This window comes from Emys orbicularis, chromosome 7 (assembly GCF_028017835.1).
Source record: "Emys orbicularis isolate rEmyOrb1 chromosome 7, rEmyOrb1.hap1, whole genome shotgun sequence".
In the NCBI taxonomy this organism is placed as follows: domain Eukaryota; kingdom Metazoa; phylum Chordata; order Testudines; family Emydidae; genus Emys; species Emys orbicularis.
In genome coordinates, this window is record NC_088689.1 from 55,963,064 (window position 1) to 55,976,548 (window position 13,485).

A 13,485-nucleotide genomic window follows, 5' to 3' on the forward strand; every position below is an offset into this window, starting at 1 on the left:
GATCAGTAGAGACTCCTGGACCTTCTTAGGGCTGGAGATGGAATTCAGTATGATTTTATGGTTGACCGGGAAAGGTGAGGAAGAAAGGAAGAATATTAATCTATTGATTTAAACTTTTTTGGAAGTCTTAAAGGTTTGAATTCATCTTCTCATTTGGAATAAGGCTGGTGCTTAGGCTTTCTGAACCATTTTCTTCCTAGTGACCAATTAAAAAATCCTTTACAGCAATAATAGTCTAAAAGTCCACAGTACCTTTCATCGTGAATGATCCCTATGTATATATAGAGATAATGATCTCACCACTGATGTGCAGCTACAGGTCTGTCTCATCTTACGCTGGGGTTACGTTCCGCAGTCAGCGCCTAAAGCGAAAATCGCGTATAGTCAAAATTACATTAAGTGTAATGGCGGGCGGAATCGCCCACGCTACAGAAACAGTATTTAAATTGTTATTTTTCTCTTTTTTTTTGTTTGTTTTTTGTTTTGTTTTTGCCGATCGCGTAAAACTGAAATTGCACGTGTTAAATGCGCCTAAGATGCGACAGACCTGTATCTCTGTGTTGGAATATGGCAGTGATGTTACTAGGGCAGCACTACCCCATTTTTTATAGACGAAGAGAGAGCCAATATCATTATCCAACTAAAACTGCAGCAGGAAATTAGGTAGACAGTGCAAAAACTGAGGGCCAGGTTCTTACAGGGCCATATAGTGGGACTATTGGAGGGCATAAAGGGGCTTCCCCTACCTCATGAGCATCAGCATTTCCATGGCTCAGAAACCAAATAGATGTTAATGATTTCACGGCTCTCCTGGGCTGTATTCAAGTTAGTGATTTAAAAGAGAGCTTGTGTATCGCAATACCAGTCCCCAGTGTTTCATTTCTTTAAATATAGCAGCAAGTCTTTCCTTATGGTTTTCCTCTTACTGACATCAGACTAAAGTCATGTGTGGCCATCTCAAAAACACTTGCTAGATTATTTTAATTTTCATGCCTTAGGAAACTTGAAAATCATATGAATTAAGCTGCAGCATTACTTTTGTTACTTGAAAGATGCAAATTCTTGTGACAGTCATGCAAACTGCTGTGGGGGAAAACACAGAACGGGTTGTGCAAGTTGACACTTTGCTTAACATCACCTCTATCCCTGCTATACCGACAAAAGAATGACCGAGAGAGCACAGGCAACAGGAACAGAACTAATAACTTGCACTTCTATTTTGCCTTTCATCTAAGGATCTCAAAGCACTTTGCAAACACTGAAATGAATAAGCCTCACCCAATCCCCTTGTGAGCCTGGTATAGGATACATATGTGTTGGGATCACTTGATCCTCCCCTTTAACACAGCCACTTCAGGGTACGGTATAACAGTGTTTCGTGGGGCACAGCTGTCAAGGCTGAATCCCCACTCTGTCACCCCGAGTATAGGAAGTGGGGGCCCGGAAAGATTCGAAAAATTAATACTTGCCATTCCAGGCTTGTATTACCCTCCCAAGGTTACAGCTTTTCTCTGACCTTGGCTTGGTAAACGCTGTCACCACCCAACTGCAAAAAAAACCCTTTGAACCCAGGAAGGAACACTTGGGAATTCCTCCCTGTGGGGTATGCTCAAGCCCTTTCATTCCCCCCCCCCCCCCCAGGGAAGAGCTGAGAAAGAAAACAAAGGAAATTAGCTGTGCTACCAGCTAATCAAACAACATGCACAAACCTCTTAGGGCACCAAAAATCCAATCCTGTTCTTAAAAAAAGGTAAATTTTATTTAAAAAAAAAAAAAAAAAAAAGGGAAAAAAATACATCTGGAACTTAGGCTTTTGCTAGATTTTAAAAGAGCAATTCCAAAAATTAAGCACCCAAACTAGCTTTCTTGGGGGTTCAGCTTAAAGGTTACAAGCAAACAAAAGCATCTGGGGTTAGCACAGAGGAGATCCACAAGCCAAAATAAGAAATAAACCTGATTGTGTCTAACTAAACATTCCCCCATCCAAATAATTTCTTCTAGATACGGAAGATACCTTTTCATATCTGGTTCAAACCTTACACAGCATTCCTGCTATCACATTGCTGCTCGTGTCCCTGCAGCCCAAAGAACAGACCAAGGAAGAGTTTCTTTTCCTATTTTAAACAGTTCTAGCCATTGGCTCTTTTGGTCAGGTGCCCACTTTATTTTTCTTTACCTGGGGGACTTTTTAACCCTTTACAGGTAAAGCAAGTAAAGAACAGCTACCAAGAGGGATTTTACAGCTACCCCCCCTTATTTGACACAACAGCTACATTAAATAACAGTTTAGGACAGGAAGTAAGGAAGGGTACCATATTCATTTGAAATTTCAAGATAATATTGGTATACAGAACTTAATTACCTGGATCAAAATTTTGGTCAGGAGACAGGGTTAAGCTCCCTGGTACTTATTAAAAGTTGATGACCACAAGTGGTCAGGACTTTAGTTTTATGTCTCATCTGAAAGTTAGACTACCCCTGTCCTAGTAGAGCACAGCATATGTGCAAATAAGCCTTGAACAAATTAGCCATATTGCATATGTTCTCAACCATGTCACCCAATCAGCAGAAATAGTCTCTTAATGTTTGTTTAAAATTAGAATGGGATTCAAACCTATCTGGGGAAATCTATTTTGTAAATACCTTTGGGAACTTCAGTGAAGAAGTTATACAGGCTTTATGCTCTTTGAATGTTCTTAGAGACAGCAAGACCACACAGAAAAGGAGGGCTGAGGTTTAAAATATCTTTTGGAAGATAGCATTGTTGGGGGTGAGGATGGGCAGCTAGGACCATCCAAGGACATTGAGTTGAAGGGAAAAGGCTTTAGCCTTCTTTTGGCAAGAAAAGAACAAGGAGCATCTGTTGGAGTCATGGATGGGCCGTTCACAGAGTTCAGCACCACAGGGACATAGTGGTTCATCAACTTTCTTTCATCAAGATGGGTCCAAACATCTGGAATAGAATTTCAATAGGAACTGTGCATAAAAAGTCACTTTCCAAAAGTGGATACAAAGAATATATATTCATGTATAAAAGGATTCATTTTCCCCGTAATTGACAAATTCGAGTTGTTCTACACATTCATCATCATTCCAGAGGAGTATATACTTGTCCTCCAGGTGGAAAGACAGACTTTCAGATTGCACCAGTGGCCATTAAAGGTTTAGACATAAATATCTTTGGTTTATGTATTTCTAACTGTAACTTTCAAAAAATCAGGTGAAATATGGCAAGAGGATGTTCTTGTGATTAAAGCACTGCGCTGGGACTCGGGCAATCTAGGTTCAAAACCCAACTCAGCATAAATGACCTGTTTGACCTTGGGCAAGTCTCATCATCTTTTACGTGTGTAATCTCAGTTCTCAATCTGTAAAGTGGAGATTTCCCCCACTCCCATCCTTTGCCTGTTTTGTCAATTTAGATTTTAAACTCTTTCACGAAGGAATTGTCTCTTAGTATGTGTATGTACAGCGCCTAGCATGATGGGACTTCAAATTTGGTTTGGGCCTCTAGGTGCTTCTGTAATATCATTAATGTATTCTTGCAGTCCCTTGATTTCTCTAGGACTTTATGGTCTAAAAAGAGATAAGTAGGAAATTGACGCAGAGCAATGTAAATGGGAAGATAAAAAAACAGAATAAAAGCTAAACAAAAGGGAAAGGTTTTGTTTCAGTGGAGGTTAATCCTATATTGGTCCTACAGGGCCAAGTTCATAGCCATGTGCTGATGACTTTAAAAATTAAATAGTCCTATACTGTAAGTGCAACATGCTGCTCTCATCTGGCTCTTAATTGTAGTGTTTTTGGTTTCCTTTTATTTTAAATCCTAATCTAGTTCTTGACACAGAAGAGTATCAGAGACTCAACGTTTTAGTGCGACTAAAACCCTTTTTCCTCCCCCAATGGTGTAGGTATGCTTTGCCTGATTTCTATATCACAGCACTCTGTGAAGCAATCCGCATATCCAATAAATTCCCATAGGAGAGATGCTCCTGGAGGGCCCCCAGTCACCATGGTGTAAATCACAAATGACAAGTACATGAAGCCTGTCACTGAGCACTTGCTGATGGGTTTGAAGCAGTAGCCTACTGTGTGCAGAGAATATCAAGATGCCAAGTTGGTCTCCATCAGTCAACATAAGTTGCAGAGTTCCTAAAACTTTTCTAATTAAAGATATAAGAAGTTTGATCATAGCCAGAAATCGTGATTGCAAAGGTTTCTTTGTATGTTTATTTCATGTCTTCCCTATAGGTCTCTCACTTGCTTAGCTAATATTGCTTGTTAAAGAAAAATTGCTCCTGGATTTTACCCATGTGCACTGTTTTTAGGGGAAGATTTTTCAGAGGTCAAAGGGCAGTTAGGTGCCCAGTGCCCATTGACTTTCAACAGGAGTTAGGCATCTATCTGCTTTTTGTGCCTTTGAAAATCTAACCCATAAATTTTATGTTATACCAGTTCAATCACTTACTCTTGTCCAATATTTTAGATCAACTGTAAGTGTAGAGGAGTCAAACTAACACACCAGATTTAGAGACACACACACACACACACACACACACACACACACACACACACACACACACACACACACACACACACAGCCTCCAAATGTGAGTTGGTTTGGCTCTGCATCTTTGGTTTTTTTAAATGGGATTGTGCACTAGTAACATGGCAGAAGCTGGTGGTAGTGGGGAAGATCCAGATTTGGGAATGAATTTAGGTTTTCTGTAACTTGAGTGGGTGTGCTTGCTTTCTGCTGGGCGCATGCAGGCTACATTGTAGAATGACCTTTGTTGGTCTCCGTGTAACATGCAGCAAACTTAGGAAAAAAACAAAAGGGGACAAAATGAGGCAAAAAGGGGTGGGGTGGGGATTTTTTATTGATAAACTAACAAGAAAGCAGGGATCAATATAGACAGATCTCACAGGAAAAAGACGCACTCTCACTTTTCAAATCTCACTATGTAATTAGGTATGCAGTGGAATTGTGTAGCCGTGTTGGTCCCAGGATATTAGAGAGACAAGGTGGGTGAGGTCATATCTTTTATTGGACTAACTTATGTTGGTGAAAGAAACAAGCTTATGAGCTACACAGAATTTTTCCTTAGGTCAGTGATCTGAACTCTGAGTGGCTCGAAAGCTTCTCTCTCTCCAACAGAAGTTGGTCCAATAAAAGATAGTACCTCACCCACCATGTCTCTGAGGGTAATTAGGTTGCAGAGAGAGTGTATCTGTACAAGGAACAGAATTCACACCAAACTGTCATGTTTTCAGTTGGTTTCTTCTCAGGTCTTTGTTTCTGAGCAATGGTAAGTGTACATGTCCAAAGAATTTTCTAATAAAACCTTTGGACAGCAGAGACTGACTATACCAATCTGCTGCTCTATTTGGTATGTGTTGGATGGGATGGCTCTTTCATATTACACTACCATTATCTGAAGATAAATGCCTAGACTCTGTTTAAAATTTAAATGCATGACTTCAGCATAAGCAAACAACTCTTACAGATGTCCTCTCTAAAGATAGTGAACCATATTCTTTGTCAGTTATAGCCCTGTAAATCCATAGTAGCTCCACTGGAGTGGCCCAGCTTTGCCGTGGTGAAACAGAGGGTAGAATTTAACTTCTTGGTTTTTAATTGCTCTAGGTGTTCAGTATTTTAAGATGCAATTGGTTTTTATGGTTGGCTGCCAGTGGGCAAGTGCTACACAAGTACAGTTAAATGTGAAATTGTTGAAAATAACTTGGAGTCAAGTTGTACCTGGCCAGTCTGCAGTTGTGAATGGGAGCAGAGCGCGCACAGAGCCTTCAACCCCTGCATGGGACCCAGACATTAATCTAGTGCTTGCACGCCTGAGGCTAGCACTGCCTGTGATATTAGTCTGCCTAAAGATAACGGATACAGAGTTCCCATTGGCTTCCTACCCCTTTACACATGGAGTAGAGTTGGATCTACCCAGGCTAGAGCACATACTGCCCCCATCAAAGGATGCAGCAAAAGAGTCTCAGGCCCACACTTTCTGGGGCCTCTGAAGAAGCTATGGTACAGTGCCTCCAGTAGCTCCCTCTGAGGCACTGCAGCTTCACACCCTCCATACTGTGGAACTGTGCTTTAAATGTTCAATTTTACCCTTTGACTAAGCAGAGTGGTCTGTCTGTCATAACCACTGTCTTCACCTTGTATTGCAATTTAGGCCCATGTGGTGTCATTCTCCATTGCTGTAGGAATATTTGTGCTCTCACTAGCCTTATGACCCATGTAAGTGGGAGCACTGGGATGGCGGGGGGAGGGTTGGGGGTGGATTTTCACAAATAAGCCATTAACTGTGGGACATAAGTAGGGGGAAATATCTTGAAGTTAAGATAGGTCATTAAAAGGAGATGATTATTACATGCCTTGTATTTAACTGCATTTTCATGAACTCTGACTCTGCTTGAAATCTTGCATTTTAAAGCTGCACAACAAAGCCCTGTAGCAGATGTAAATACTCTAGCAGTTTGCAATTAATGTGTCTTAGCACAGCTGCTGAGCGTGAATTACAGTAGCTGGTTTGTATTCTAATAACTTTTTGTTTGTTTTTTTGTCTTTTGCAGTCATTATCACCCCAGTCCCTGCAGTAGAATTGGGGCTTTACAGCACTGCCACAGATCTCTTCCAACAAGAGCAGGCATTTGTTCTGCATCTACTAAGTGATGCCCACATTGCCTGTTGTGAGGATACTGTTGGGTTTGGAACATGACAGATTTTAGGAACAGGCAACAAGCATTCTGGCCTGTTACATTCCAAAGTGTGCAAAATGTAATTTATACTGAAAATTAGACAGCTGTCAGTTTGTGTGCTTCCCACTGCATTTAACCATGATCTTTCTGAATACCTGCGTAAAACTTGAGTCTGTATTCAGAATCCATGTTTACATTTGTTTGAGTATAGAGAGGCAGTGTTGTCTAGTGGGTATAGCATGAAACTAGGGAAACCTTGGCTCTAGTCCCAGCCCTGTTACTGACTTGCTGACCTGATGGCAAAGTCATGTGGCCTTTGTGCAACTCAGTGTTCCCTGCCTACCTTGGACTTCAGTACAGCGGAGGGAACAGTGATTGGAAGTGCCCCAGATCAGGTGCATCTGAGCTGAGATGTCCAAAAAGAAGGAAAGCAGAGACTTTGCAGCATGCTCCCTCCCTTTCTTATCCCAGTCCCATGGACCCTGTGGAGTTCTGGCTCTGCTGGTTGGGAGGAGCTAGGGAGAGAACCGTTCTCTCCTGCTTATCCTCCTGGAAACCTGCAGCGATTCTCCTGTTTGCATTAGCTTAAGCAGAGATACCCTCTCCGCAGTAGAAGTGCTCCCCATGCCTGCTCCCCTCACCACAGTATTGGGACAGATGTCAGTGAAGAACGCAGAGGGGCATGACTCTTGAGGAAGGTTTTAGCCTCTTATCTCTGAGGAGAGAGCACTTTTGCTGCACTGCCTCCAATAACTTGTCTAAAACTTTTTATTTTCTTTGCTCAGTTTTGCACACCTAAGGAATTATCCATGTATTTGCAGATCCCGTTGGCTTTGTAGTAATAATCACATCTTTAGAATCTCTTGAAATGTTCTGAAAATTTAGGCATTAGCTTAAAGTTACACAGGACAAGAACATGTAGGATTCTGTAACCAAGGAAAGGAAACGGGGAATGACTGTTAACAGCCAAATGCTTATTCAATAAATAAGCATTTCCAAAGTGCCATTCACCACATTATCCAGTCACAATTTGGTAAATAAAACGTATATTAAAAGATCCTAGAAAGATCCAGTTTACAGATGTAAAAGACCAGCCACAGCAAATGATTCCAACCAGCACCTGTATAAATGTACAGGCACATTCATAGCATTGTGCAGGCTTGCGTAATGCAGAAGGTGGACAAATAGTTTGTTGAACTGAACCCTAAATATTAACTATAAATATATTTATAGTTACTTTTATTAAAAGGGTGGCTTCTATCTAGATTTGTGTATAAAAATGTTTACTACCAGGAGAAAAAAATAGTGTTAATACCTTAACTTTTTCATGGAAACTGAAGTTTCCACATGATGTTGTTGACTGGGACTACTAGCGTAAGGAAGAGTTTGCAGGGATTGGATCCTATATGTATAAACAAATGTCTGCTAATCCTTCTAGCAGAAGTGGTCCTATTGAAAACACTGTTGCACTTCATGAGTAAACATTCTTGATACATATTCTGCTCTCTTTTATTTAATTAGTTGCAATAGAAAGGTGGTGTCTTAGATTATGGAAAACAGAATATAATTCTAATCAGGATCTTTTCCTTTTTCTTTCTACCTGTTTGTTTTTAGGTTTTGAACTTGGCTTTGCCATGGCAAGTCCCAATGCTCTGGTGTGCTGGGAAGCGCAGTTTGGCGACTTCCACAACACTGCTCAGTGCATAATTGACCAGTTTATCAGCTCAGGACAGGCTAAGTGGGTTCGACACAATGGGATTGTGCTGCTTTTGCCACATGGAATGGAAGGAATGGTAAGGCTTTCACTGATTGGAACAATAAATGTGCTTTGGCATAAAGTAGTAGAATAGAAACTACAGAACCTTTTATTGTTCCTTTTTTGCAGCATACAAATGCAGTTTCAGGATCTTATAACTTTTATGAAAAAAAAAAAAGAGTTTATTGTTGACATACGTTAGACTGTTCTTCTATCTCAAAAATAAATGTGCTTGCAGTGACCAGTTTTGACAATTGGCCAGGAACGAGAACAAAAGGAAAACAGCATTGATATATTTCTGAACATTCAGTCTCCCTCTCCTTGTGCCCTCCTCCGAATGGGTTATTTTGCAGAGGTATCTGCCATTGTTCCCCTACTATTTGAAAGACTTATTTGGTCAATACAACGTGTGTCAATGCAAAAAAATTATTTTTTCTTCATTAGAGCTTTGTGGTTATGAAAAATTAACTTAAAATGAAAAGTTCCTAGAAAGAGCAAAGTATAAAGGAGGCGGCTTGGGATTCTCGGGTACAGTTAAAATTTCAATAGGTTTTTACAACACTTGTTTCACTTTATTTTATGATGACATGAAACAAACCTCAGATACATGTGTTTTACCCGTATAAACTTTACTTTTAAGTTAGAACATTGTTCCAAGGGTTTTTTATGCAGCTTGCAAACAAATACATTCTTTTAAAAATGTTGATGATTTGGGTGACTTGGAGGAAATAAGAAATCTGCTCTTTTAGGGAGAGAGCCCCTTTGAATGGCTGCCCACTTCTCTTCTCAGTAACTCCTAGTGAGCTAGCCACAAAAGGTCTGGAACCAGATCTATATAAACTCTGCATGTAACTTTCCTCTGTTCTGAAGTTGGAGTTAGCAGTAGGATCACTTTTAGGCATCTTTTAAATTATTTTTAAAAGTGACATAAACATTCTGCTCTGTGCTATTTGAAATAGTTATTTCCTTTTAGAATGCACTGACACTCAGTGTATTATTTAATGTATGTTTACAGTATTTCTGTTAACAAATACATGCTACCATGATACTGATGTGCTTGCCATAGCTGTAAATGTTCTCTTTCATTCACTTTAAGTGTACATAAAGGCATTTCTTCTTGTTCCTATTCTGTTTCTATACATTTAATTCCATGCAATTATAACCTTTCCTGGCACACTGCTGTTGGTTCGTGCCCATTGGGTGATTTTCTGTATGGATTTTCTGTTTATACAAGAGCACAGTCCTGTTGACAAATATCCTAGTGAATTCAGCTTTGTTTGAGTAAGGACTGGAAGATCATGCCCAAGATGGAACCTAAGGACTCTTCAAAAACAAAAAAACAAAGACTCCAGCATGAAATCTGTTAGGGACAGGATGGTTTGGCGAGGTATTGGTAATGGGATGGGACTCCTTTCACCTCTAGGTCGCTAGCTAACATACAGCCTGGCTGGTTGTGATTGAAGGACTTCACTGACTGATAGCTCCTTGGTGGCTCATGTGCAACTAGCCCAGGGCCGGCTCCAGGCACCAGCTTAACAAGCAGGTGCTTGGGGCGGCCAAGGGAGAGGGGCGGCACCTGCGGCAATTTGGGGGCGGCAGGTCCCTCGCTTCCTCTGGGAGCGAAAGACCTGCCGCTGAACGGCTGCCGCCGATCGCAGCTTTTTTTTATTTTTTCCCCCCAATTGCCCCGCCGCCGATCGCGATCGCGGCTTTTTTTTTTTTTTTTTTGCTTGGGGCGGCAGAAATGCTGGAGCTGGCCTGAACTAGCTAATGGATTCTGTACAGGTCCTGTTGGACAGGGGGTCTGAAACCTTCCCCCTACCCCGCCCCCCCTCCAGTAACTGGCAGTCTTGTTAGCAGTTTCAGCAAAGAAATTAAACATAGACAATGAGCGGAGTCTGGTTTGAGGATTATCACTGAAGCTCGGGGGGGGGGGCGAGGGGAAGCTTGCATCTTTGCTGTCTCCTCTATAGATACACTTCTGTTTCCAGTGCAGTGAATTCAGCATGTTTATTGAATACTACATTCATTTGTAAACCATTTTAAATGTTTTTAAAATAGGAGGAGGTTGCTCTGTGTGTGCGTGTGTAAGAATTATGATTTGCAGCACATGAATAGATGGCAACAGGAGTGGTACTAACAATATTAGACTCACAATGTGCCAGAACTGTGTGGCTTTATGGTTCTCATCCACTAATGAGAAGACAAGTTTGCACCACAAAACTGAGGCCAGTTTGCAAGAGAAGTTATACAGGACACAGATATGCTAGCTGCTCCATCTTAGTGTTCCTTTTGTGCATAGGGAAGATACTGAGTGTTTTTTGTTAGGGGCTCGCTCTGCCGGTACAACAGGGAGGAGTCGAGCAGTACACATCATTTCCCCCTGTTCTTTTAGCAACAGTTTCTAAGGCTGTGTCTACACTACGCACCTTTTAGAGACACAGCCGTGCCGTTACAGCCGTGCCACTAAAAGGCGTCCAGTATAGCTGCTGTTTGTTGGAAGGAGAAAGCTCTCCTGCTGACAAAAAACTTCCACCCCAATGAGCAGCGGTAACCTTGTTGGCAGGAAAGCTCTCATGCTGACAAAGCACTGTTCACACTGGCGCTTTTTGTCGGCAAAACTTTTGTCATTCGGGGTGGGGTTTTTTCGTACCCCTGAATGATAAAAGTTTTGTCGTTCAGGTTCCAGTGTAGACAAAGTCAAAGCCATCACTGTGGTGTTCTCTGGGATTTCCCATTGTGACATCAGTGCAGTAACAAACAGAAGGTGGTGTGTAAGGGAGTGAGCCCTGGTTTGTAAGTGGAATTAACTAACATACGAGTTGAAAGGTTAAATGCATTTATAGCTCTAGGATGAGATACCTTATGGTTTTCTCTGGTATGAAAGCCCTTCTTAATCATAAATATTTGTCACCCTTACAAACAATGACACCCAGCATCAGCAATAAATAAAACCACACACCATATTATTTTGCTGATTGCAATTAACTCTCTCCAACCGGATTAATAAGGGAGAAGAGTGGGAGTCGGGAGACAATGGGTTCTGTTCCATTCCCTACCACTAATTTACTCTGTGACCTGTGTTCCTGTTTCCCCATTGTAAAATGGGGGCCAATTATGCTTACCCACTTCAGTAAAGTGCCTTGAGATTTAGTGAAAAGCACTGTCTGAGTGATAGATATTTTAACTATAGCAGAACATAAAATTCCTATAAAAAGGTTTTATGGAGTAATTGGCTTAGCTATGCCAGTTAAACTTTACTCAACCTAATATGGGTTACCAATGATTCTGCAGGGAATTGGCCAAAGTACATATACCCATCTAGAGCATCCTGTCTTGTGTCAAACTGGTGTGCTAGTGGGAGAAGAGAGAAGTTCCCTTCTCCTCCATACACACTCATGCTGCTGTAGGGTAGGACTGTAACCTAGTGCTCAAGACATAAATAATTGGAGGACCCAGCTTCTGCCTTAGCAGGTGATCCATGGTTTCAAGCAGGGCCGGCTCCAGGCACCAGCGCAGCAAGTTGGTGCTTGGGGTGGCCCATGGAAAGGGGTGGCACGTCTGGGTCTTCAGCAGCGGGTCCCTCAGTCCCTCTCGGAGGGAAGGACCGGCCGCCGAATTGCCGCCAAAGAATGAAGTGGCACGGTAAAGCTTTTTTTTTTTTTTTCTCTTCGCCGCTTGGGGCGGCAAAAAAGCTGGAGCCGGTCCTGGTCTCAAGCGTGCAAGACCTACTGGCTTGTGAATGTGTGCTGCTCATTTTTAAATGATCACAGATTTGCACCACACCACCTAACCTCATCTTGCACCATTCTGTCCTGGATTGGCAGGATGGCTAAGTGCCCCAAGCACTCGGTCTCTTGCATCACCTTGCACAACCACATTGAGTATTTAACCTTTAATTAGTGGTAGTGACATTGGAGTTCTATGTAACCCATCTCCATCTGATCAGATGGATACTCAAGATCACAGCTCCTTTATTCAGGGGCACCACCATGTTACCCTCTTCAAAGCTTTCCCTCTTCTCTGATTGTCATTGTTACAGCATTTATCCTCTGGCAGGGAGGGTGGGGTGAGCAGCCTGTATCGAGGCTGCTCCATGATGATTAGGCTGACAGGAAGCACTTGTGCAGTGAGTGATCTAGAAAGACATCTAAACTGTTGTTGGTTTTGTTTTAAATGATGTGATTACCAGGGTCCAGAGCATTCTTCAGCCAGGCCGGAGAGGTTTCTGCAGATGAGCAATGATGATTCCGACGCTTATCCAGTAAGTAGATTTGTCAACAGCAATGCCCTTTTTCCTGCTCTGGGCTTTTCAGAGACTTATTTTAAACCAGGTTTTGTTGGGTTTATTGCTTGAGAAATTAATTTATTGCCACCAACCAGCACTTGTCTTCCCCCAACAGCTTGAATATTTTCCTGCAGGATTGGAAGTCACCTTTTAAGACCGCTAGTTGGTGTATTTTAATGTTTAGCTCAAATATTTGCTCTAACTTTCAGCTCATTTGATAAAAATAATAAAGATGACTAGTCTAGTCTGCATTTCATTTGAAAGCTGAGGTCAGATATAATTTGTCTCTGGTAGTATTATTTCTTTATGGGTGTTCCTAGGGGACAGTAACTCTTCAGTTTTATATAGCTGGATGTACCACAAGTCAGTGTCTGTAACACATTTCCAAGGAAGATCAGATGGCACTAAAACCCAGTGTTCTTGTAACAGAGCAAACCGTCCAGCTGGGAACTTCAGAATGCAGATGCAGTGTAAAAATATCTGCACCGAGTGTGTGTGATGTTATGTTTAGGTGATCAGTTCTCAGTGTTTTTTTTTAATCCTATAAATTTTTTTTATTACTATATTTGAATAATATAAGTGCTTTAAAGGTTGATCAAGATATTTTTTTCAGCTAAACTGTAATTCTAAAGATCAACTAGATATTCCCCTTCTCCAAGGTCAACTATTAAACATAGACTTAAAATTCAGCCAGTTAAAAAAAAATAGGCTAAAGTTGTCT

General features: G+C 41.4%; 1 protein-coding gene across 5 annotated transcripts in view; it reads left to right on the forward strand.

Annotated features, from left to right (window-relative positions):
• OGDHL (oxoglutarate dehydrogenase L) overlaps positions 1-13,485 on the forward strand; it is a 104,826-nt gene that overhangs the window by 73,159 nt on the left and 18,182 nt on the right. For all 5 annotated transcript variants that reach the window (XM_065407448.1, XM_065407452.1, XM_065407449.1 and 2 more), the window contains 2 exons: positions 8,335-8,513; positions 12,669-12,740. In XM_065407448.1, coding sequence (XP_065263520.1) covers positions 8,335-8,513; positions 12,669-12,740 — 251 coding nt within the window. The remainder of the gene's footprint in view (positions 1-8,334; positions 8,514-12,668; positions 12,741-13,485) is intronic.